We start from the raw sequence: 25,552 nt of genomic DNA on the forward strand, positions 1-25,552 counted from the left end.
GTATTCAGAATAAATGTTGGGAGTTAAAATACAAGGCAGGTGCGAAAGATAAATATTTGTAATCTTAGGTCTTGGGTCTTAGCTTTCGTGATCTTAGGTCTTAGGTTTCGTGACACCCGGTTTTTAAATGTGTTTTAAAGATCTTATCCAAGACAATAATCTTTACTAAAGTAGGCCTACAAGATATAGCATGTTTTTAAATGTGTTTTAAAGATCTTATCCAAGACAATAATTTTTCTACCACCAGAACCACGGATTACACTATCCTTTTATTTATATACAGTATAATCAAATTTCTCTTTTTAAGCGGGCAAGAAATTGGGTTTCTTCTGATAAAGAGCTTGATGATTATCTTCCTCAAATGTTTTATAAAAAAGATGTGGAGCAATATTCAGCTGGTAAGTTTATTTTAATAGAGATTTATTTCTAAATACAGTAGAACCTTCATAAATGTATCAGTGCACCAGTAGATTTTTTTCATATTTACCAGCAACTCTATAAAAGAATCCATATATAAATTTACGTAAGGGCAAAATTCGGTAAATCGCGCGTTATTTCTAGAATGTTTACTCGATGGTATATAAAGTTGGTTAGAATATCGGTACTGATTTTAACCACCTGATGTAACCCTGTTTACTAATTAAATTGAGTTAGATAATTAGTTGTTGACAATTAAAACAAATTTAGGTCCAACGATTTGCCCCAAATAGGGGTGTTTTCCGATTGTGGTATACACTGTCTAATGGATGTCCTCTTGAAAAATACCTGCACACAATAATACGAGGATGCTTCGCATTTTCCCATCTCCTCCTACGATATTTGTTTTTAATAGCTGAAAACCGGTTGAACAGCTCGAGTGCAGTATCATAATGTTGATGTTGTTTTTCTTTAAAAAAATACTATTTTGATAGATTTAATATACGTTTAACAAATGTATTGATTTGCGATGAATGGAACATTCCAATCTCTCAGACTCCCACTTTGACAATATTGTAAATACGTATTAACCATTTTTGGTCGCCATTAGAATCGAAATTTTCTTACTGTGAATGTGGTTACTGTTAGATATATATACAAAGAACATTTATTACTGTGACTGTGGGTAGGCTCTACTGCTGGATATATAAACACATAATATACAAATAAAATCTTTATTACTGACAGTTGCTTCTCAACGTTTGTATTAATTAATAATTATTAAAAATATAAACGTTGTAGTGGTGTATCGTTACATGTACTTTACTATTTTAATCGACGATAACAGGGACAGTTTAAAAAAAGTATTAAATCGTAAATGTTTTACTGTGTTTAGTGGTATATTATTGATAGGCCTATAAAACATTTAAAACAATATTTCGTTACTGAGTGGATAAAGAATATATTAAAAAATCGTTCTTCCCATCCTCTTCCCCATCCCTTAACTCTAATGTTATATACAAAACACAAATTGGGTTTTAAACAGTGCTTTGTTTATCCTAACAACACAGCCTAGTAACTACTAATCCGTGCAGTTCACGCTTCAGCAATTTGTAACTGTCCTTGAAACCGCTGGGTCATAAAGCTCAAGAGTGTCCAAAATTACTAGAGAAAATATCATGCTACATCTGTAATAAAACTGGCCACTTAGCAAAGAACTGTAAAAACAACACAAGCGATGCAGCAGAAAAACAGCATCAAACATCAGAAACAAAACAGCATTTACCACAATTCTCTCAAATTGCTAGTGTCAGTGACGAAGAAAAAACCCATTCAGCCGAATGTAGTGAGGAAATCGAACTTGACAGTAATGCAAATGAAATGAAAGAAAATGAAAATGAAACGAGAAAAGACGTAATAGAAGTTCTTGAGGATCTGCTTAATAAACCTGCCAACCCAAAGAATACACCAGACTCTATTGAATTAGATGAAAGAGTACAACAAATTAGAAGAAGACCTACCCACAGAAAGTCAGGAACTCGATATCTCCAAGCAAGAAAAAAAAGAAGCAAAAAAGCGTGAAAAGAAGAAAACAAGTCAAGTAGATGCAAGTAAAGTCACAGATAAAGCTAACAGCAAAGGAATTAGACCAACAGACTACGCTATTTCAGAGAAATCGGAAATACCCACAGTCAGTGAAGCCGCTACAGATAGGCAAAACTATGCTGCCGGAAAAAGAAATAAGCTAACAGAAAGTGGGGAAAAAACCATTGAAAAGTAAGGCAAACAATCAGACTCTGTAAGTTAAATCATATTCATGGCAATTTTTGTATTTTGACTTATATCTGTATTAATATATTAGTCAAGAAAATAAAAAAAATATATATAAAAAATGATAAAAAATAAAAAAAATAATTCTCTGCATTTAATGTCATTAAATGTTAGAGGTATGAGAAACAGTTATAAAATGAGAATGATTTTTAAATGGTTAGAAGAACAGAAAGTTGATATTGCTTTGTTACAAGAAACTCATTTTGATCAAAAATTAATAAGCTGTAATAGTATGTTATGGAAGGGTGAAATGTTCCATAGTTTTGGAACAACGACTAGCAGAGGTGTAACTATATTATTTAAGCCTGGTTTCGATATAAAAGATACAGAATGCAAATATATTGACGAAGAGGGTAGAATTATTATCCTTAGTGTAAAACACAATAATAATACATACAACTTAATAAATACATATGCCCCTAATAATTATAAAGAAAGGGCATTGTTTTTTAAAAAACTAAAAAAAAAAGATTAATACATTGTGTAATAAAAATGAGGAATATATTATTATTGGAGGAGACATGAACTGTATATTAGATAGAAACGTTGACCAGAAGAATAGTATACCAAGATACGATAATTCCCCACTGGTCTTTAAAAAATGCATGGCTAAACATAAATTAATAGACATCTGGAGACAACTCAATCACAATCACCTGGCGACGCAAAGATACTTACAGAAGGTTAGACTTTTGGAGTATACAGACATTCGGCCATCAATTCTTTCAGATCATCAAGCGATATCACTTAAGTTGTTTGATAATCAACACAAAAAAGGGCCTGGAATATGGAAAATAAATAATAGTATATTTTCTGATGAAGTATATTCCTCGACCATTAAAAAAATTATTGAAAAAGAAAAAAAAAATGAATATAACCTCAACCCTACCCAATTATGGGAACTTTTGAAAGTAAAAATAAAAGAATATATTCTGTTATAAAGAAAAAAGAAAGAAATAAAAAAAAAGAAAAGAGAAAGAACTTGCATTTAAATTAGACAATACATATGACATAAAGATGGAAAGTACATTAAAAAGCAAATCAAACGACTTGGAAAATATATATCTAATAGAAGCGCAAGGCGCCAAAATTCGATCCAGGATTGAATGGTTTGAGAAAGGAGAAAAAAATAATAAATTTTACCTAGGATTAGAAAAAAATAACGCAAAAAGGAAACATATTACAAAACTATTAAAAAATAATAGAAAATACACATCCAATGAAGATGAAATATTTAAAGAACAAGTAAGCTTTTATGAAAAGTTGTATGCATGTAAAACAATTCCACAGGGTAGGATAAATAAGTATGTAAGAAACGCTAAAATAAATACACTTTCTTATGACAACTCTGTGAAATGTGAAGGATTAATATCAGTAGAAGAACTTACAAATGCTATAGAAAAAATGAAACTCAACAAAAGTCCAGGTTCGGATGGTTTGAGTGTTGAAATTAAAAATATGTCGTCGTGAGGTGGTTTCCCGAATGATCGTAAAATTAAAACGGTACTGGGTATGACCAACTAGCGTTATTGTCACCGGCTAGTCATCCATTCATAGAAGTACTAATGTAGTAGCCTACCTGTACGGTGACCATAGAATGTGACCCGAGGCATGACTAACTACGACTTTTAGATGATAGAAAGTTGAGAAAAAATGTTATGAGTAGTTGTACGACATGAAGATGTTTATGAAATTATGTCAATAATGTTTACACACTAGGCCTAGGCATACAAATAGTAATGTTTGTTAGTAAAAATAATTTTGAGTTAATAAGAATAAGATATAAGGAAGAAAAGCAAAGAGACTATGGAGCGGCTATTCCTGAATATACAATACTAAGTATCGTAGATTTAAATTATAAATTTTAGGCGATCTTGTCAAAGGTCAAGCGCCATATAGTGGACTCTCTGAAGTTGAGTTGGGTTAAGAGACTGTTAAATCCTAACCCAGGTATTTGGAAATGTATTCCAAACTACTATGCATCCAGTTGATTATACTGTGAATTGTAGTAAATTAAATACTGAAGCGCATACTAAATTAAAAAATATGCCAGTATTTTATATAAATATGTTGAAAGCAGCTTTAAAGTTTTTAGTGAGATCCAACTTACCCACTATACTGTGTTGTGAGAGCATGCATTGGGTCCAAATATCATTAGTAACTTCTTATACTTGGCTCCGTAATTATATACACATAATATATTCCAATAATATAGTTTCTTCTGTACATGTACAGGATACGCAAAGTTCCTTGAGTTAACAAACAACGGTAAGTAAAACAAATACGTCCTGCTTGTTCGACGGTCGGTAGTTGAGAGAGAGACAAAGAATAAAAAGGTTTGCATGCCGTTCGTTACACCTGCTAACACATATGCAAATTGCCTCTACATCAGCTCCCCTCTAGATCGCAAATGAAATGTTAGCGAGCGATGAATAAAAAAAAATGTTTCTAGTATAAAACTTCCAGCACAATAATCATAATCTGCAAGCTTACGTGGCCAGTGTACATGTCGTCCGCTACGCGTTTGCCGTGGCGGAGGTGCGACTGGAATAGTACTTGCGGTTGAGGAAAGCACTGCTTCCGGTTGCCTTGACGATTCTGGAAAGTTGTTAATAGCTTTATCATTATTAACATAGGCGACTTTTAGTCTGTCCAAACTAACAGTTTCATGTTTATCTGCGATGCTCAAAACAAAGTATTTGTCAGTTCTGTTTAAAACTTTAAATGGCCCATTGTAAGGAGACTGAAGAGGTTTCTTTACGCTATCGCAACGAACAAACACGTGAGTACATTCACGCAAATCGTCGTGGATTTGTGCGGTGCGTTGATTCGCTCGTGTTGGCACTGGTCGAATATTCTGCATGTGTGTGAATAGTGCCGATTCGAACTGACGACCGACCACGGTCTGTAGTGATGGTGGATGGCGCGCCGAATCTGGATACCCAAACAGTGACAAACGCTTTGGCTACAGTTTCAGCGGTAATATTAGTGATTGATATGGCCTCTGGCCATCTTGTAAAGCGATCGATACATGTAAGTAGGTAAGTATAACCATCCGATGAAGGTAGTGGTCCTACCAAGTCTATGTGGACGTGGTCGAATCTTATGTCGGGCGTCGCAAACGTACCTAATGGTGTTACAGTGTGGCGATGAACCTTATTCTTCTGGCATTTTAAACAACACTTAGCCCATGTCCACACATCACTGTTCATACCAGGCCAAACATACCGTGAAGCGATTAATTTTAGTGAAGCTCGAATCCCTGGATGAGAAAGTGAATGCAAAGAGTCAAACACTAACCTACGCATACCTTTGGGCACGAATGGTCTATGATTACCAGTAGTGACGTCTCTCAACTTGAAAACAGACTTATGCTGATGTTCGAGCAACTCCGCATCTTTTTGCTGGTGCCTAGCCATGACGTCATAATCAATAGAAAGCTCCGATGAAGCTGACACTGCATTCAAGTCCATACGTGACAGTGCGTCTGCTACGGTATTCTCGCTACCCTTGACGTGTCGAATGTCCGTGGTAAACTGTGAGATGTAGTCTAAGTGATGTATCTCTCGCGGCGAATATCGATCTGCGCTGGAATGTAGTGCGTGTGTTAAAGGTTTATGGTCAGTTAAGATATAAAATGTTCTAGCTTCTAAAACGTGGCGAAAATGCTTAACTGCAAGATAGGTAGCTAGTAATTCCCGTCCAAAAGTACTATATCTCCTTTCAACCGGATTTAGACGTCGGGAAAAAAATGCAAGTGGATGCCAAATCTCTGCTACCATTTGTTGCAATACACCACCTACAGCGCAATTTGACGCATCTACCATTAAACACAATGCAGCGTCAGGATGTGGATGTTCTAGAAGAGTTGATTCGACGAGTGCATACTTGACCTTGTTGAACGATTCAATTTCCGTCTGAGATAGTTCAATCGCCTTTTTAGGTTTACCGACAAGTAAATCAGTTAATGGATGAATCAAATCCGAACATCTAGGTATAAACCGTCTGTAGAAATTAATTAATCCCAGAAACTCACGTAACTTACGCACAGTATCTGGTACTGGAAACTGTTCAATCGCCTCAATCTTGGAACACAATGGCTGTATCCCAAACTCGTTAATTTGATGACCTAAAAATTGTAGTGAAGACACACCCCATACACACTTGGACGGATTAACAATGATACCAAATTCATCGAGACGTTTAAAAAGTGCCTGAAGATGCAATTCATGTTCAGCAGTATCCATGCTGGCACGAAATTCATACCCCGCAACACCTGGTCAATAAAACGCTGAAATGACTGTGCCGCATTTCGAAGACCAAATGGCATTCTTAAGAACTCGAACATGCCAAACGGCGTAGTAATAGCGGTTTTTGAAATGTCTTTAGGATCGACGGGTATTTGATGATATGCACGTACCAAATCTATCTTAGAAAAAATCTTGCATCCCGAGAGAGTCGCGGTAAAGTCATGAATGTGAGGGATGGGGTACATATCTGGAACAGTCACATTATTTAACGCTCGGTAGTCCCCACATGGCCTCCAATCACCTGTTGTTCCTTTAGGCACCATGTGTAGCGGCATCGACCAGTTACTATCTGAGGGCCGTATAATTCCTAATTGTAACATATGATCAAATTCAGCCCGTGCAATTTTCAATTTCTCAGAAGACAGTCGGCGAGGTCTGGCACAAACTGGCAACCCATTTGTATTTATCTGATGTGTAACGTTATGTTTCACACTTCCATTACGAAAACATGGTTTGGTAATCGTTTTATATTTGTTTAATATTTCCCGAAAACGAGGATTTACTTTTGGGGTCGGAAAGACCGGACTAAGTGATGCTAGGGTACATTCTATTCCCTTGACAGTGATACTAGTAGTAGCATCGAAAAGTTTGCGATTTTTTAAGTCCACAATTAAACCAAAACGTCGTAAAAAGTCGGCCCCAACAATCGCATTAGGCACATCAGCAACAGTAAATATCCACCTATACGTGCGTCGAAATCCAAAATCAACTGTTAAGGAACGCTCCCCATAAGTAGATATTGTAGATTTGTTTACTGCTTGCAATACAAAGTCAGTTTTTCGGTGCAACTTGTCTGTTATTGATGGAGGTAACACGCTAACCTCCGCTCCAGTGTCAACTAAGAATCTAAGTCCCGAAGTACGATCAGAAATAACAAGGCCAACAGCCATTAAGTCGCGTGCTACAATGCATAGTGATACCGGACCGACCGACAGACAGACCGACCGACCGACATAGTGAACTATACTGACCAAAATTACTGAACATGTTTAAAAATGTTGAAATGTTTAAAAACATTTATATTTTTTTAATTTACACGTGCGTAGCCTGTCACTTTTGACGTGCTCGTATAACGTAATTTCGAGTTGAAAAGTAAGTGAAGAAAACAGAAATCGGGCAAAAAGAGTGTGCAACAACATTTAACGCGCAGTGCGCGCGCAAAAATATGCGCACTCATGGCAATTTTGTAAACGCTTAAAATTGCCTGAAACGTACTCTTATTTCATAGAAAATAAATTTTGAAAATTTTAAGCGCACGTACGCATGCGTTACATGCGCTACGCACGTAATTGTATTGCCATATGATGATTTATGCCCTGAAATTTATGAGTACCAAATTTTATTTAATTGTGATTCATGGTTGTGAAGATATGATTACAAACGTGATTTCGTTAAATCGTGCGTAGACCGCGTAATTTTTTATTGCGCACCGTGAAAACATAACCACATCGATTCCTGGCCATAAGGAATATACTGTGAAAAATTGACCTAGCTAGATTAAACTGATATCAAGATAAGGTCAGAAAGCGATAAAACGCATAGTGATACCGGACCGACAGACCGACCGACCGACATAGTGAACTATAGAGTCGCTTCCACGCGACTAAAAAATAGACAACTACCTTCGCCAACGCCAGCAGCTGTCGCCGTCTCTAGTCGCTGGCTTGGTCGTTTCCCGCCTTCTGTGAGGAAAAAGAGCATGGTGAATTACATTTATGTGCCTGGTTACCATATCGATGATGATACCAGCATAAACCATCATTAGATGTAGCAGAGGGCGAGCGTTTTCGGCCTTCACGTAGTTTACTACGGCTTCTGCCTCTGACTTGTTTCGCCAAGGAAGAAACGAGGCTGGTCAGCTTACTAACTTCAGCTCTCAATTCTCGTAATTCGTCTGACGTTGCGCGTGCACCTGTATCCTTAATTGTCGTGGCAATAGTAGGTGGTGGTGGAGAAACTTCCAAAAGTTTATCGGCCAACGCTGCCAGATCTGAAAGGTCCATATCCTCACGGGTGGACGCTAATATCAATTGAACATTAGTAGGCAATCTTTGCACAAACTACTGCTTCAGGATGGATGTCTCTAAATCACGATTCCCCAGCAATTGGTACATCTTGCGTAGTAACTGACTAGGCTTGCGATCACCTAATTCTTCCGTTGTTAACAACTGATGAAGACGCTTTTGCTCCGACACGGATGTCCTTTTAACCAATTCCGATTTCAAATGGGTATATGGTCTCTGGTATGGAGGGCTTAGCAATAAATCCCGAACCTCTTGTGCGATATTAGGCGGTAACAAACTGAGCCTCCACTTGCGCAAACCAAATAAGTGGGTCATTCGGCCAAAATGGCGGCAATTTTAAACTTACAGCAGCCGCAACAGGTGGTGCCTCATCCATTCTAGCGGCCATTTTGATCGGTGTAGCTCTTACCGGAGAAGGTCTCGCCATAATTCAATTCACGTATCAAACAACGACAACTCAAAGTAATCTTGCAACAACGACGAAGAAAAATATTAAAATATTCAAAGCACTCTCGTTTGATCACGTCGGGGTCACCACTTTAGTGAGATCCAACTTACCCACTATACTGTGTTGTGAGAGCATGCATTGGGTCCAAATATCATTAGTAACTTCTTATACTTGGCTCCGTAATTATATAAACATAATATATTCCAATAATATAGTTTCTTCTGTACATGTACAGGATACGCAAAGTTCCTTGAGTTAACAAATAACGGTAAGTAAAACAAATACGTCCTGCTTGTTCGACGGTCGGTAGTTGAGAGAGAGAGACAAAGAATAACAAGGCCAACAGCCATTAAGTCGCGTGCTACAATGCATAGTGATACCGGACCGACAGACAGACCGACAGACAGACAGAGAGACCGACCGACCGACATAGTGAACTATACTGACCGAAATTACTGAACATGTTTAAAAATGTTGAAATGTTTAAAAACATTTATTTTTTTTTAATTTACACGTGCGTAGCCTGTCACTTTCGACGTGCTCGTATAACGTAATTTCGAGTTGAAAAGTAAGTCAAGAAAACAGAAATCGGGCAAAAAGAGTGCGCAATAACATTTAACGCGCAGTGCGCGCGCAAAAATATGCGCACTCATGGCAATTTTGTAAACGCTTAAAATTGCCTGAAATGTACTCTTATTTCATCGAAAATAAATTTTGAAAATGTTAAGCGCGCGTACGCATGCGTTACATGCGCTACGCACGTAATTGTATTGCCATATGATGATTTATGCCCTGAAATTTATGAGTACCAAATTTTATTTAATTGTGATTCATGGTTGTGAAGATATGATTACAAACGTGATTTCGTTAAATCGTGCGTAGACCGCGTCATTTTTTATTGCGCACCGTGGAAACATAACCACATTGATTCCTGGCCATAAGGAATATACTGTGAAAAATTGACCTAGCTAGATTAAACTGATATCAAGATAAGGTCAGAAAGCGATAAAACGCATAGTGATACCGGACCGACAGACAGACAGACAGACCGACAGACAGACCGACAGACAGACCGACAGACAGACCGACATAGTGAACTATAGAGTCGCTTCCACGCGACTAAAAAGGTTTGCATGCCGTTCGTTACACCTGCTAACACAAATGCAAATTGAGGAATTACGGCTGAGGAAACAAAGTATTTGATAATGGAATAGCCCATGGGGGATGGGAACCCTGCTGGACACCCAAGCCTAGAGAGCTGTATCCAAGGAGACATCTTTCTCTTTGGCCTGGGTGACTGGCAGGGAGAGGTGTGTTCTCCTTGCTATAAAGCAAATAATAAATGCTAAAATGTATAAGTAAATTAAACTGCTATAAACTGAGCCTGTTTTGCTTGCCTGTTTTGCTTGCCTATTAAACATTCCAATAAATGTTTTTTGTGAGATAAAATCAAGACGATTTACCTGGTACTGTATCATTATTGTTGCACGTGTCAACCGCAATCCCACACAAGTTAGGGAGGCCGGAGCCTTTTACAGTGGTGTCAGAAGTGGGATTGAACACAAGACAAGATAAAGGTAAAAAGTACGTTATTTAAGGAAGCAGCCCCAGTTTATGGAAGACCTATACTTTTTACATAATCATATTATAATTATATACTTTTTACGATGGCTATGGAAAACGGAGAAGGTCCTTCTACACAGCAGATTTTACAAACAATAGCAACTGCACTTCAAGGCATCAACGTCCATCATGTCCATCCTGGAATCAAGTTGACCAAGTTTAGAGGTTCCAAGGCAACCAACGAACCTTCGTTGACTGAGTGGCTGGAAGATTTCTCAGCCTACGCAAATCAGTATGGACTGGCAGATGCCAAGAAAGCTCAAGCCTTGTTGGACCATTTGGGTGGCAGTGCTAAAGAAGAACTGATGTGTTATGGGGTTGATGTGCGAAGCAACCATGAGCGGATAATCAATGTGTTGAAAGAACGTTTTGGTCCACTTGAGACAAATGCTTCGTTGAGTGAGACTCTACATAATCGTGTACAACAAGATGGAGAAAGCCTGGCAGAGTTTAGTTTAGCACTAATGAGACTGTATGGAAAAATGGAAACAGCAACGACAGATGCTGGTGAAAGAACTGCAATGGCAAGACTAAAAGATAATACTCTGAAAGAAAGATTGGTTAGAGGTGTCCGTGAGAATTGGGTGCAGCGGGAGTTGCGGCGAATAGAAATTGATTGCAGGGGCAGGACGTTTATGGAAATGCGTAGAAGTGCACTTGATTTTTTTCAAGATCAGGAACCAATCTCTAGAAGGTCCCATGGTGTATACGAGGTGCATGCTGATCAAGTGGCGAATACTTTTCATCGTGACCAAAACAATCAATCAACCGGGAGTCATGAGTTATCCAAAGAGGTCAACACCCTGAAAGATGAAATGGCCAAATTAAGGTTGGTGATCGAGAAAATGGATAGGCCATGGAGTACAAGTACTAAAAGCAGGTCAATTAAAGACGCTAAGTGCTACGAGTGTGGGCAGAAGGGTCATTATAAATGCCAGTGCCATAACACAAATCGGTCACAGGACACCTATTCACCAACCACAGCCAAGCTACAAATCTCAACCAGCTTACCACCAAGCACCAGTTCCCCAACTTCAAGGAGCCTACCAAATTCAACCTACACCTCAACAGATGCACCAGCCACAGGCAGTCAATCAACCCAGACCAAATTACCAACCACCAATAACTAGTCATCCACAGACAACTTACCAGCCACAGGTAGTCAATATATATAAACTATACTGTGTTGTGAGAGCATGCATTGGGTCCAAATATCATTAGTAACTTCTTATACTTGGCTCCGTAATTATATAAACATAATATATTCCAATAATATAGTTTCTTCTGTACATGTACAGGATACGCAAAGTTCCTTGAGTTAACAAATAACGGTAAGTAAAACAAATACGTCCTGCTTGTTCGACGGTCGGTAGTTGAGAGAGAGAGACAAAGAATAACAAGGCCAACAGCCATTAAGTCGCGTGCTACAATGCATAGTGATACCGGACCGACAGACAGACCGACAGACAGACAGAGAGACCGACCGACCGACATAGTGAACTATACTGACCGAAATTACTGAACATGTTTAAAAATGTTGAAATGTTTAAAAACATTTATTTTTTTTTAATTTACACGTGCGTAGCCTGTCACTTTCGACGTGCTCGTATAACGTAATTTCGAGTTGAAAAGTAAGTCAAGAAAACAGAAATCGGGCAAAAAGAGTGCGCAATAACATTTAACGCGCAGTGCGCGCGCAAAAATATGCGCACTCATGGCAATTTTGTAAACGCTTAAAATTGCCTGAAATGTACTCTTATTTCATCGAAAATAAATTTTGAAAATGTTAAGCGCGCGTACGCATGCGTTACATGCGCTACGCACGTAATTGTATTGCCATATGATGATTTATGCCCTGAAATTTATGAGTACCAAATTTTATTTAATTGTGATTCATGGTTGTGAAGATATGATTACAAACGTGATTTCGTTAAATCGTGCGTAGACCGCGTCATTTTTTATTGCGCACCGTGGAAACATAACCACATTGATTCCTGGCCATAAGGAATATACTGTGAAAAATTGACCTAGCTAGATTAAACTGATATCAAGATAAGGTCAGAAAGCGATAAAACGCATAGTGATACCGGACCGACAGACAGACAGACAGACAGACCGACAGACAGACCGACAGACAGACCGACAGACAGACCGACATAGTGAACTATAGAGTCGCTTCCACGCGACTAAAAAGGTTTGCATGCCGTTCGTTACACCTGCTAACACAAATGCAAATTGAGGAATTACGGCTGAGGAAACAAAGTATTTGATAATGGAATAGCCCATGGGGGATGGGAACCCTGCTGGACACCCAAGCCTAGAGAGCTGTATCCAAGGAGACATCTTTCTCTTTGGCCTGGGTGACTGGCAGGGAGAGGTGTGTTCTCCTTGCTATAAAGCAAATAATAAATGCTAAAATGTATAAGTAAATTAAACTGCTATAAACTGAGCCTGTTTTGCTTGCCTGTTTTGCTTGCCTATTAAACATTCCAATAAATGTTTTTTGTGAGATAAAATCAAGACGATTTACCTGGTACTGTATCATTATTGTTGCACGTGTCAACCGCAATCCCACACAAGTTAGGGAGGCCGGAGCCTTTTACAGTGGTGTCAGAAGTGGGATTGAACACAAGACAAGATAAAGGTAAAAAGTACGTTATTTAAGGAAGCAGCCCCAGTTTATGGAAGACCTATACTTTTTACATAATCATATTATAATTATATACTTTTTACGATGGCTATGGAAAACGGAGAAGGTCCTTCTACACAGCAGATTTTACAAACAATAGCAACTGCACTTCAAGGCATCAACGTCCATCATGTCCATCCTGGAATCAAGTTGACCAAGTTTAGAGGTTCCAAGGCAACCAACGAACCTTCGTTGACTGAGTGGCTGGAAGATTTCTCAGCCTACGCAAATCAGTATGGACTGGCAGATGCCAAGAAAGCTCAAGCCTTGTTGGACCATTTGGGTGGCAGTGCTAAAGAAGAACTGATGTGTTATGGGGTTGATGTGCGAAGCAACCATGAGCGGATAATCAATGTGTTGAAAGAACGTTTTGGTCCACTTGAGACAAATGCTTCGTTGAGTGAGACTCTACATAATCGTGTACAACAAGATGGAGAAAGCCTGGCAGAGTTTAGTTTAGCACTAATGAGACTGTATGGAAAAATGGAAACAGCAACGACAGATGCTGGTGAAAGAACTGCAATGGCAAGACTAAAAGATAATACTCTGAAAGAAAGATTGGTTAGAGGTGTCCGTGAGAATTGGGTGCAGCGGGAGTTGCGGCGAATAGAAATTGATTGCAGGGGCAGGACGTTTATGGAAATGCGTAGAAGTGCACTTGATTTTTTTCAAGATCAGGAACCAATCTCTAGAAGGTCCCATGGTGTATACGAGGTGCATGCTGATCAAGTGGCGAATACTTTTCATCGTGACCAAAACAATCAATCAACCGGGAGTCATGAGTTATCCAAAGAGGTCAACACCCTGAAAGATGAAATGGCCAAATTAAGGTTGGTGATCGAGAAAATGGATAGGCCATGGAGTACAAGTACTAAAAGCAGGTCAATTAAAGACGCTAAGTGCTACGAGTGTGGGCAGAAGGGTCATTATAAATGCCAGTGCCATAACACAAATCGGTCACAGGACACCTATTCACCAACCACAGCCAAGCTACAAATCTCAACCAGCTTACCACCAAGCACCAGTTCCCCAACTTCAAGGAGCCTACCAAATTCAACCTACACCTCAACAGATGCACCAGCCACAGGCAGTCAATCAACCCAGACCAAATTACCAACCACCAATAACTAGTCATCCACAGACAACTTACCAGCCACAGGTAGTCAATCAACCTAGACCAACATACCAACCACCAATAACTGGTCAGCCACAGGCAACTTACCAGCCGCAGATGAACTACCCATCTCAGAAAACCATGCAGCAACAGCGAACCACACAACCAGCTATGCAGCAGTCCGCAGGAGTACAGCACCCGGAAAACTTCTGCCCTCCGCCATCAGAGGCAAGGTGGTAGGAGGGAGTGATAAACTGCCTATTGTTGCACATGAGAGTAGGGTGAAAAGTGAGGATCAAACTGAATCGACTAGGTTGGGACTACTGGCGCCGAGCCTGAAAATGATGTTGGATATTGCTGGTGCATGGATCGGCTGCATTCTTGATACAGGAGCCGAAGCCTCAATAATCCCAACTGATGTATACAATTCAATACTGAAGCCTCGTATTGGTCCAATGGAAAACGTAGATTCCGCTATTAAGATTGTTGGAGTTACAGGAACCAAAATAGCAGTTGAAGGTTATGTACAGATACCTGTTACCATAGGAAATAAGACGGTCGTCGTTGGGTTTCTTCTGGTGGTAGAAAGCAATTCACCTAAATGTGGACGTAAGCAAGATTTTCCTTTGATACTAGGATGTAATGCCCTACGATTATTCGTTTATTCGAAAACCTAAGCATGGTGATTAATAGCCTGAAGATGTCTAATGAAACAGCAGAGTCCAAAGTAACATGTGGGAAACGTGGTGTACTAACCAAAGATTTGTTAGAAGTCGTTCCCCAACGATCAGTAAAAAGACTAGAATGCTGTTTTGATGCCACATGTAGGCTTGATAAAGATGTTAAGAGTCTATGGTTAATTAAATCATCCAGTGATAGAGAAGGTCTGGAGGTAATTGAAGGTTGTGTATCCGGAGTTTCACAAGTGAGTCTGCTTGTTTCGAATTCTACTAACGAAGAACTAATCTTAAAACCCAAAACCATGGTAGCAGCAGCAGTAGAGCTAGTTCAACAAGCTCATGTAGTTACATTCCAGACAGATGATGTTCTACAAGTAGATGTTAGAGAAGTTTATACTGATGAGAGTCAAGTAATTAACAGCTCACCCATTCCACTAACGCAAATAAATACCTGTGAGAGACATGTGTGTAGAGATGGCAAAATCTTGGAACTACCATTTGGAGTAAGTCTCAATAACATCGATCCTGATGAAATTGACCAAGTTGCAAGATTGCTTGTAGATCATAAAGAGGTTTTCTCAACTGGCGAGTTCGATCTTGGATATTGTGATTTAATTCCACATGAAATCAAAATCTCCACTGACAAGCAAATCCGTATGCCCTATCGTAGAATACCACCATCACAAATGGCCGAAGTCAAACAGCTGCTACAAGGCATGCTCGATAAAGGAATTATACAGAAGTCCTCTAGTCCGTACGCTAGCCCGGTAGTACTTGTACGGAAAAGCTCAGGAGCATTGCGACTGTGTGTGGATTATCGACAACTCAATGCAATCACAATCAAGGATTCGTTCCCGTTACCTCGGATTGACGAGACTCTTGAGGCTTTAGGTGGAGCCAAATATTTTTCACCTATGGATCTCTCTCATGGATATTTTCAAGTTTCGATGCACCCAGACTCCGTCCCATTAACAGCTATTCGAGTTCCTTGGGGGTTATTCGAATTCAATCGCATGCCTCAAGGATTGTGTAATAGTCCAGGAACATTCCAGCGAATTAGGGAAAATATATTTGGTGACCTAAACCTCGAAAAATTGATATTGTATTTGGATGACATCCTGGTATTTTCAAACACTTTTGAAGAACATTTGGACCGGTTACAGGGCTCGATATTTCACTAGTCCGGCGTACAATGTCTAGTTAAAACTGCTCTGGGTTAGTCAATCTTCCACCCAACAAGCCCGGGTGTCTAGTGTGTAAATAATTAGGCTAGAGAACATTTAGGCCTAGACTTTTAAAATGCATTATTAAAATACTCTAGCCACTGGCCTAATTGTTTGTAGTCCATCATTTTTATAGAGCGCCTTCGCAATCACGTTCCTCGTTAAAGTTAACGAAGGAGAGCAACTAATCACGCTCCTTAAATCAGCGTGTCAAGTCACAAGTCACCAATAAGGGGATTCCCCTGTCTGCTTTCAAGTGCCAATTTACTTCCATTACACCTCACAGTGTATCCAGTGCGGTGTCAGATAAATGCCTCAACTAGTCTTTTAAGCCAGAACAAGTACCAACCAAATGGTTGCTTTTATTGAACAAATCAATTTTAATGTATAAAATATAGTTAATAAAAAAAAAAATTAATAGAAGTAGGCCTATTTTTATTAATTAGAGGAAGATTCTTCACTTCTGTCTTTGGAATTTTAATTAATTTTTTTCTCCGAAAAAAATCAACCAATTTGGTTACCCAAATTTAGTGACAAAACATGTGCTCTAGTCTCACCATCCCAGCAGCTGGTCTAGCTCTTCTAGCAAGCATCGCGTGTGTGACCGCCGTATGTAAACACAGCCAAATACCCTTTCCTTAATTACATTTTTAAGATGTAATATTCAAATGATACTTAGTAACTTGTCATTAATATTTTTTTTGTATTACTTTGTGAAATACAGGTACTTAATTTTTGTTTTTAATTTCTAGGCCTAGTTCTACGCCTAGCCCTATATTATTTATTATAGGCCTAGGCCTAGTAGATTTCTGAAAAAAAAAACAGCCTAGAAAACGAATCAAGAAGCATTTTTGGGTAGAAGCTGGGATCCACTTGATTTAGGATATTTCGACCTTGCTGATTACGAATATGGCGGATCCCAAGCGAAATTCGGCCATCTAAGCCTTTAATTTGCATAATTAAAAATGGCGGCCATTTTTTATAATTACCCTATATCTCGAGAACCACTTGTCACAGATAATTAATTTTGGTGTCAAAATGTTTTAAATATATGTTTTTATATTCACTTTAATGACACATTTTCTCAAAAAATGGATGCAAGTCTTATTTCTGGCATTTTGACCTTTGACCTTAATTTATCGTATCTCAGTAACCAATAATCGGAGAGACACGAAATAGGGCTCAAATTGTTCAGAAACTATACATTCATATTTATTATAATGAAATGTTTTTACAAAAAATGGCCGATTCTACAACTATTGACCTTTGAACTATTAGTCAAATAAAATAATATAACTTTGAAAATTGTGGTTTTTTTTTCGTTTTAAATTGTTTAAAACATGTGTGTTTCTATCCAGTCTAATGGCACATTTTGTACAAGAATAGCCGATAGTATGGTTATTGACCTTTTTAAACTACAGCATAGGCCTACTGTATAAACTAACTAGAACTTACAGTAGTTTAGTTAGTTTTGATTCAGGTGTGCGGTATATACCCAGTAAGATTTAGTCAATAAGCGGACTAGTGAAACATCCAGTGGGCTAGTGAAACTCACATTGAACAAGCCCAGTGGTCTAGCTAGTAAAATTTCAAAAATCGAGCCCTGGGTTAGCTGAAGTATTCAGGAGACTACAGAAGTGTGGTTTGAAGTTAAAAGGTGGAAAATGCAAGTTGTTCCAGACTGAAGTGACTCATCTAGGTCATATCGTCAACAAAAATGGAATATCGGTAGACCCAAGCAAGGTAGGGAAAGTTATGCGGTGGCCTACTCCCAAAGATTCATCGCAAGTGAGTTCATTCTTGGGACTTGCATCGTACTATAGACGAATCATATCTGGCTTCTCGAAAGTTGCTGCTCCATTACATGCATTGACCGGAAAGAAAACCAGAAATGCGGGGAAGAAGCTATCGTTTGAATGGAGTGGACAAGCCGAAACAGCATTCCAGACACTGAAGAAAGCACTATCAACAGCACCTGTCTTGGCCTACCCCAAATTCGGTAAGGAGTTTGTTATAGAAGTGGACGCTTCTTTCAGTGGTCTAGGAGCATGCTTAATGCAAGCAGACGAAGATGGAAAACTTCACCCCATATCATATGCCAGCCGCAGCCTTCGTGGAGCTGAAAAGAATTATGCAGATCTCTCAAGCTTCAAAGTAGAACTTCTCGCTCTGAAATGGGCTGTAACAGAAAAGTTTGGATCATACATTAGAGGATCAAGATGCACTGTCTTTACAGATCATAACCCATTAGTTCATTTAAGGACAGCCAAGTTAGGAGCAACGGAACATCGTTGGGTGGCTCAGCTCGCACCTTTCAATATCGACATTAAGTACAAACCTGGAAAGAGCAATCAGTGTGCAGACGCACTAAGCAGATGTCCAGATGCTGAAGCATGTGATGTTACAGTAATGGTAAAAGAAGTGACAGCCTGTAGTTTAGTACCCATCAACATCCGAAATGCAAATCAAACTACTAAAGAAATTCACCCTCAAGATGAAAAACATAGTTTGTTTCCGTCCTACACTCATCAACAATTAGCGAACCTCCAGCAAAGCGATGCAGTATTGGCAAAGGTTTGGGAGTATTGGCAAACCAACTGGAAACCTGGGCAACCAATTACTGATAACTCTGTTGGTTAAAACAGAAAACACATTTAAAGGAGTGGGAAGGAGTACTATACCGAGAAGTTAAATGTAACACAGGTGACTGTCGACAACTACTCATTCCACATGGTCTTCGCAACAAAATGCTAGAGATGGCACACGATGGATGGGGTCATCAAGGTGCTAATAGGACTATTGGCATTTTGAAGACAAGATGTTTCTGGCCTGGACTTCAAGATGATGTCCGACAACATATTAAGAAATGTTTCACTTGCACAACATCCAAGGCAATGTGTCCCATGATTCGCATGCCTAGACGCCATCTAATCGCATTCCGTCCATTTGAGTTGTTAGCTATTGATTTTCTCAAACTTGATAAGGGCAAAGGTGGTTACGAGGATGTCTTGGTTCTAACAGATGCGTTTACTAAGGTTGCACAAGCTATACCCTGCCGAAATCAGTCAGCCATAGTAGTAGCAAAAGTCCTTCAAGAAAAGTGGTTCAATTATTATGGTGCACCACAGCGGCTTCACTCTGACCAGGGGAGAAACTTCGAAGGCCTAGTCATTAAGGAACTTTGCATTCACAAATCCAGGACCACGCCATATCACCCACAGGGCAATGGCCAAACAGAGAGATTTAACCGGACCCTTTGTGGAAATGGCCAGAGTTGCTTGGACATTTAGTGTTCTTGTATAATTCAACACCCCACAGTGTTACTGGTGTTTCACCATTTCGCCTCCTATATGGACGTGAACCGTTTACGCCATTAGACCAACTTCTCAACAATTCATGGGAAAACTGGGAGAGGACTTCATCGAGCAACAAGCTGATGCTATACAACAAGCCCATCAAGTGGCAAAAGATAACATTGAAAGGAAACTAGAAAACTCTACACTGAAGCAGAATATACATAAGATGAGTCCACAACTGAGCGTTGGAGATCGTGTACTGTTGAAAAGGTGTGCTTTTGAAGGCAGACACAAGTTAGAAGACAAGTTTCATCACGATGCCTACATCATAGTTTGGGTTAACGACGCTGGAGACGTTTACAAGATTCGGCCTCTCCTGGGTGGCCCAACACGTACTGTAAATAGAAAACTCTTAATTGTTGATCCAAGGGAAGCAACAACTGAAGACATTGTAGGAAGTGACTCAGATGAAGAAGATGATATGCCAACCTGGGTATTTACACATCATGACCTACCACAGCAGGATGCAATACACCAACAAGTAGAACCTCAACTCAGACGATCATCAAGATCAACTAGAGGTTTTCATAGTAACCCTGAGAAATGGCCAAAGTCTACAGTTTCTCGCCATTAAGTGTTGACTTATTTTATGAACTTGAATTTTATGTATGCACACCTTCTATTGTTTTGTGCTACTTTTCTGTAATTGTTAAACCATTTTAAGCTAAATAATCTATGATGATAAAGTGTTTAGTGTTCATCAATCTTTACTGCACAAGAGTTATTGTTATAATTATGTTACTATTGTTTACCTAATTGTTAATAGGTATTTAAGTTTAAGAGTACAGCATGTTATGGTGTCATAATATGGTATTTTGAAAATAATTAGGTACACACAGGTTCTTGTATCATGTAACATGAGATGTATTTATAGATGATTGAAAAGTTGATAATAATGGTTTAAAGTAACACAATCTCTGAAGCTTGTATTATATAATGAATTGATCTGTCACAGGGTAATGATTATAGGGTAACCTGTGAGTTGTAGTTATAGTTTTTAGGGTATGAAGCCGTATGGTGGCACCTATTGGATTGGTCATGCTCCTTGAGCTGTTAGTTGCGTTGGAAAGCAGTCTTATGGGTGAACCTTTAGCAGTGGTCATGAGGTGCGATCAGAACTTTACTGATCGGGTGAGTGTCATGGTAACAAGGGCCATGATGGGTGGACTCGCATTGGAAATTCCTCATACTTCTGCTATTGAGAGGGACCGTACTGGCTCCGTATTTAGTATCTTCACCTTAACAGTTGGCATGACATGATGGTTAGGAGTCCATTGCAGAATGTCTTAACGAGGAGTGGCATCCCAATGCTATTTCAACCAACAATCGGGTATCTAATAATCAGTATACTTTTATATTGCGACAGTGTGTCAGATTACAATACTTGGGGGCCAAGTATAGTCATCACGGGGAACATGTTATGGTTCAGTGATTTTGTTTGATTTTTTGATAATGGAATAGCCCATGGGGGATGGGAACCCTGCTGGACACCCAAGCCTAGAGAGCTGTATCCAAGGAGACATCTTTCTCTTTGGCCTGGGTGACTGGCAAGGAGAGGTGTGTTCTCCTTGCTATAAAGCAAATAATAAATGCTAAAATGTATAAGTAAATTAAACTGCTATAAACTGAGCCTGTTTTGCTTGCCTGTTTTGCTTGCCTATTAAACATTCCAATAAATGTTTTTTGTGAGATAAAATCAAGACGATTTACCTGGTACAGTATCATTATTGTTGCACGTGTCAACCGCAATCCCACACAAGTTAGGGAGGCCGGAGCCTTTATTTACATAACATCAATTGAGGGAAAATCTCTATATGTCAACACCTGGTTAAACTCTGGATACAAAACAGTAAATGATATATTCGTTTAATAACAGGTTATTGTCTGCAGCAGAAATTATTATTTATTTATTATTTCGAATAAACAGAATGGATTAATTGAATATTTTGCAACAATAAATGCAATACCTGATATATGGAAAGAACAAATAAGGTTGGAAAATGCACGTATAGATATACAATTAAGAGAACATAATATATTTCATAATAGGATAAGATCGTCTTACTATTATAAGCAGTTTATAAATGATATATTTATTATTATTATTATTTTTATTTTTTTTATTTATTCAATTTCTGCCATAAACATAAGAAGACAAAACAATTATAAAAGGAGGCACGGAAAGACCAAACAGGTGCTAAACACCTATGCTAGTTGGTCAACCCAGAACAGAGAAAAATAAATAAATTACGTTCTACAATAAAAGCATCGACAAGAAAGTGACCAACTACACACATTTTCAATATCAAAATCCTCAAATGAAATGGGAAATAGAATTTAGAGATGAAATTATTGACTGGAATGAAATATGGAATAGAAAAGTATGTAGAATGAAACACATTGTAAAAGTAGCTCGATTTAATTTTAAGTTGTTTTTACATCAAATCCTTATATGTAAAAAAAGACTATAATGGAAATTATCCACAACAGACAAATGTAAGTGTAAGAATCATATAGAAAATGAAGAACACTTATTAATTGCATGTAAAACTATTGAACCAGTCTGGAAAAAGTTTAAAGATATGCTGGTTCAGTGTCTTCCAAATGAGGTTACAGTACAGCAAGACTTCCCAAAGTGGGTTAATGTAATTTTGGGAACAACAAACAAACTTGTAAACGAATTAATTTCAGTTTTTACTTTTTGTATATATAAATCCTCCATAATATATAAAGAAGAAGAAGAATATTTGGGGTCTATTTAAAAAATGAAATTATAAACCTCATAAATAATGAGTATTCGTATAACTTTTATACTGCTGATCAGAAATGAAAAAATAGTAAAGACAAGATATTTGACTTATTGAATAATTAAAATATATATGTGCTGGAGATCTCTCTCCCTACGATTTACAATTGTATTTTATATTTGTGTGACATATGCTGTATAAGTTTTAATATAAATGTGTAGCCCTTTTTTATTTCAAGTGATTTTAAATGTAACCCTTGATTATGTTTCTAGACAATTTTAATAATTTATATGAAATCCGCAATATTCAGCATGTTTGCATATATATTGTATGTAGGTCATAAGTAAATGTTTTTAATAATTGTAAATTTTTTTTTTATTCACTTTTAAATATACTATGTCATTAAAAGAAAACACGTTTTAACAATAATCACAAATATGTATGCGTCACTTGCATGTGACAAGAAAAATGGAGAACATGACCTTTGTTTTTAATTTTTACTGCAAACTGAAATAAAAGTGGGACGAGCCCATAAAAGACAAAAAAAAACACAAATTGGGTTTGTTTAAATGAGTTCAAATAAAAAATTCGGACTCATTTTTAAGACAAGTTTCTCCTTCGGAAGTAGGCCTAATTCCCAGGGTGCTAATTTTAGTTGACTACATTAATCATCGTGTCTATTTATTCGTTTCTGAAAACGAAAATGTATTTATAGTCCTGCGGTACGTTTTGAAATCGCCAGTTTTTTTACGCTGAAATTACTGTGTATTCGAGAACTATCTGTGGACATGACCTAGATGGTACGCGAGCGAAGCGAGCGTACCATCTAGTATATTTAATTAACCAGTGATTTTGCTAATAGTACGTTGAATTTTGTATTAATCAGGTTGGATTTATGTTATTAGTAACACATTCATAACACCTGCCAACGGAGAACAAACATTAGCGTTTAATAATATTTTAATGTATATTTATAGGTACAACAAAGAACGAAGAGACACCATCAAAAGCAATGAAGTCTGTTTTCAAATTCATCAAAAGAAAAGAACCTTCAAAGTTGAAAGACGATAAATATCTGAAGTAGAATCTGCACTAAATGTCGTTTTTGTTGTTATAAGTGTTGCACAGTGTTTATTTTCAACAAAAATCATGAATATGAATCGGAGAAAAATGATTAGTCTATGGCTCTGTACCAGTTTGTTCTTTTTTTCGAGTGAATTATGCTGCAGTTACGCGGCCCAAATGACGGTTCCGGTAGCTGCGATGGGAAATCACCAGCCCGTGAAAATCACATACAGCCGCGAGGAGTTGTTGCAATTAAGGCCAAATCCAAACACAGATGGGCCTAGCAACCTAAATCTCAATTACAATCCAAAGCCGCGTAAAAGGGGACGCAGAGGAGGAATTAAGGGAAGGCTCAGACGATTAAATCGTCTTCCTCTACCAACTGTTATTTTTGGAAATGCTCAATCCCTGTGTAACAAGCTCGATCAACTGGAAGCGTGTATGGCATTACAAGACTTCCGAGAATCTAGCTTACTGTGTTTCACCGAAACGTGGTTTAAAGACCAACATACCACTGCAGATGTCAGTATTGATGGGTTCTCATGCGTGCGGGGAGATAGAGATCTGCATGTTACAGGAAAGGACGGAGGCGGTGGTGTCTGCGCATACATTAACACACGTTGGTGTAACAACATCAAGGTAGTAAAAAAACATTGCTGTCAAGATGTTGAATTCATTGTGATTGCACTACGCCCTTTTTACTTACCGAGAGAAATACCACAGATCTTTGTGTCAGTTGCATATGTTCAACAAGAAGGAAGTCGTATAGAAGCAGGGAAAAAAATCGCACAGGAAATGAGATTATTAGAGAGCGAGTCAACAGATGCGTTAAAGCTGGTGTTAGGCGACTTCAATCATTTTATGCTTAAAAGAGCACTACCTCATTGGCATCAATACGTGAAGGTACCGACGAGGAAAGACAGCATATTGGATGAATGTTATGGAAATATACCGAATGCGTACCTGGCAAAAGCAAAAAATGGAATTGGGAAATCGGATCACAATCTTATTCAATTATTGCCAAAGTATAAGCAGAAATTAAGAAAATTTAACATCATTAAAAAACCGGTCAAGATATGGTCAGAAGTTGCTATAAATGATCTAAAGGATTGTTTTGATAGAACAGATTGGGATACGTTTAAGAGCGATTCACTTGACGACACGGTAGAAAGATGCTCAGCATATATTAAGTTTTGTGAGGACTCTATTGTACCAATCAAATTCGTAAAAATCTATGCAAATAATAAACCATGGGTTTCAAAGGAATTAAGATTACTAATGAAAGAAAAATATGAAATGTTTAAACAAGGAGATTTCGAAGCCAGTAAAATTAGACAAATAGAGAAGTGAGACGAGTAATTAAAAGAGATAAGCAGAACTATGCCAAACACATTGAGGACACATTTAAGTCAGGTGATATCAAGAACGTTTGGAAAAGTATGAATAAAGTTACGGGTAATTACAAAGTTGCAGTAAATAAGAGTAAGGACACTGACATCACAGCGGATAACCTAAATACTTTTTATGTCAGGTTTGAAAAAAGTGACTTTTCGGATTTACGGGAAAAACAAAATGAAAATATTATGGGCTCAATCAGAGAAGGAAATAACAATATCCTAATTAATATAACTGATGTGGAACAAACCCTAAAAAAAGTCAAGTCAAAGAAAGCCACAGGGCCAGATCAAATCTCAGGGAAAGTTCTGAAGACCTGTTATTTTCAATTAAAGTATATTTTTCATTACCTATTTCAGTGGTCGGTTGATGTATGTAATGTACCAAAACTTTGGAAGTCTGCTATTATCACACCGATTCCAAAAAATGATAAATGTACTGTTTGCAATGACTATAGGCCAGTGGCATTAACAGCCATCCCCATGAAATGCTTTGAGAAAATTATAACAAATATATTAAATGAGACAAAGGGTATGATTGATAGCAACCAATTTGCTTATAGAGAAAAAAGGGGCGTAGTTGACGCAGTTATGACGCTCACGCAAAAGGTGTATGGTCATCTTGAATATCC

At 38.1% G+C, this 25,552-nt stretch overlaps 1 protein-coding gene and 1 pseudogene across 1 annotated transcript; both read left to right on the forward strand.

Annotated features, from left to right (window-relative positions):
• Positions 1-360: 360 nt before the first annotated feature.
• LOC140046726 (uncharacterized) lies at positions 361-24,876 on the forward strand. Its single transcript, XM_072091428.1, has 2 exons — positions 361-398; positions 23,439-24,876. Exon 2 carries the CDS (start codon positions 23,611-23,613, stop codon positions 24,874-24,876), a length of 1,266 nt encoding a protein of 421 aa, XP_071947529.1. The 5' UTR covers positions 361-398; positions 23,439-23,610.
• LOC140046722 (uncharacterized) lies at positions 19,115-20,288 on the forward strand (annotated as a pseudogene).
• Positions 24,877-25,552: the final 676 nt, after the last annotated feature.

This window comes from Antedon mediterranea, chromosome 4 (assembly GCF_964355755.1).
Source record: "Antedon mediterranea chromosome 4, ecAntMedi1.1, whole genome shotgun sequence".
Lineage (NCBI taxonomy): Eukaryota > Metazoa > Echinodermata > Crinoidea > Comatulida > Antedonidae > Antedon > Antedon mediterranea.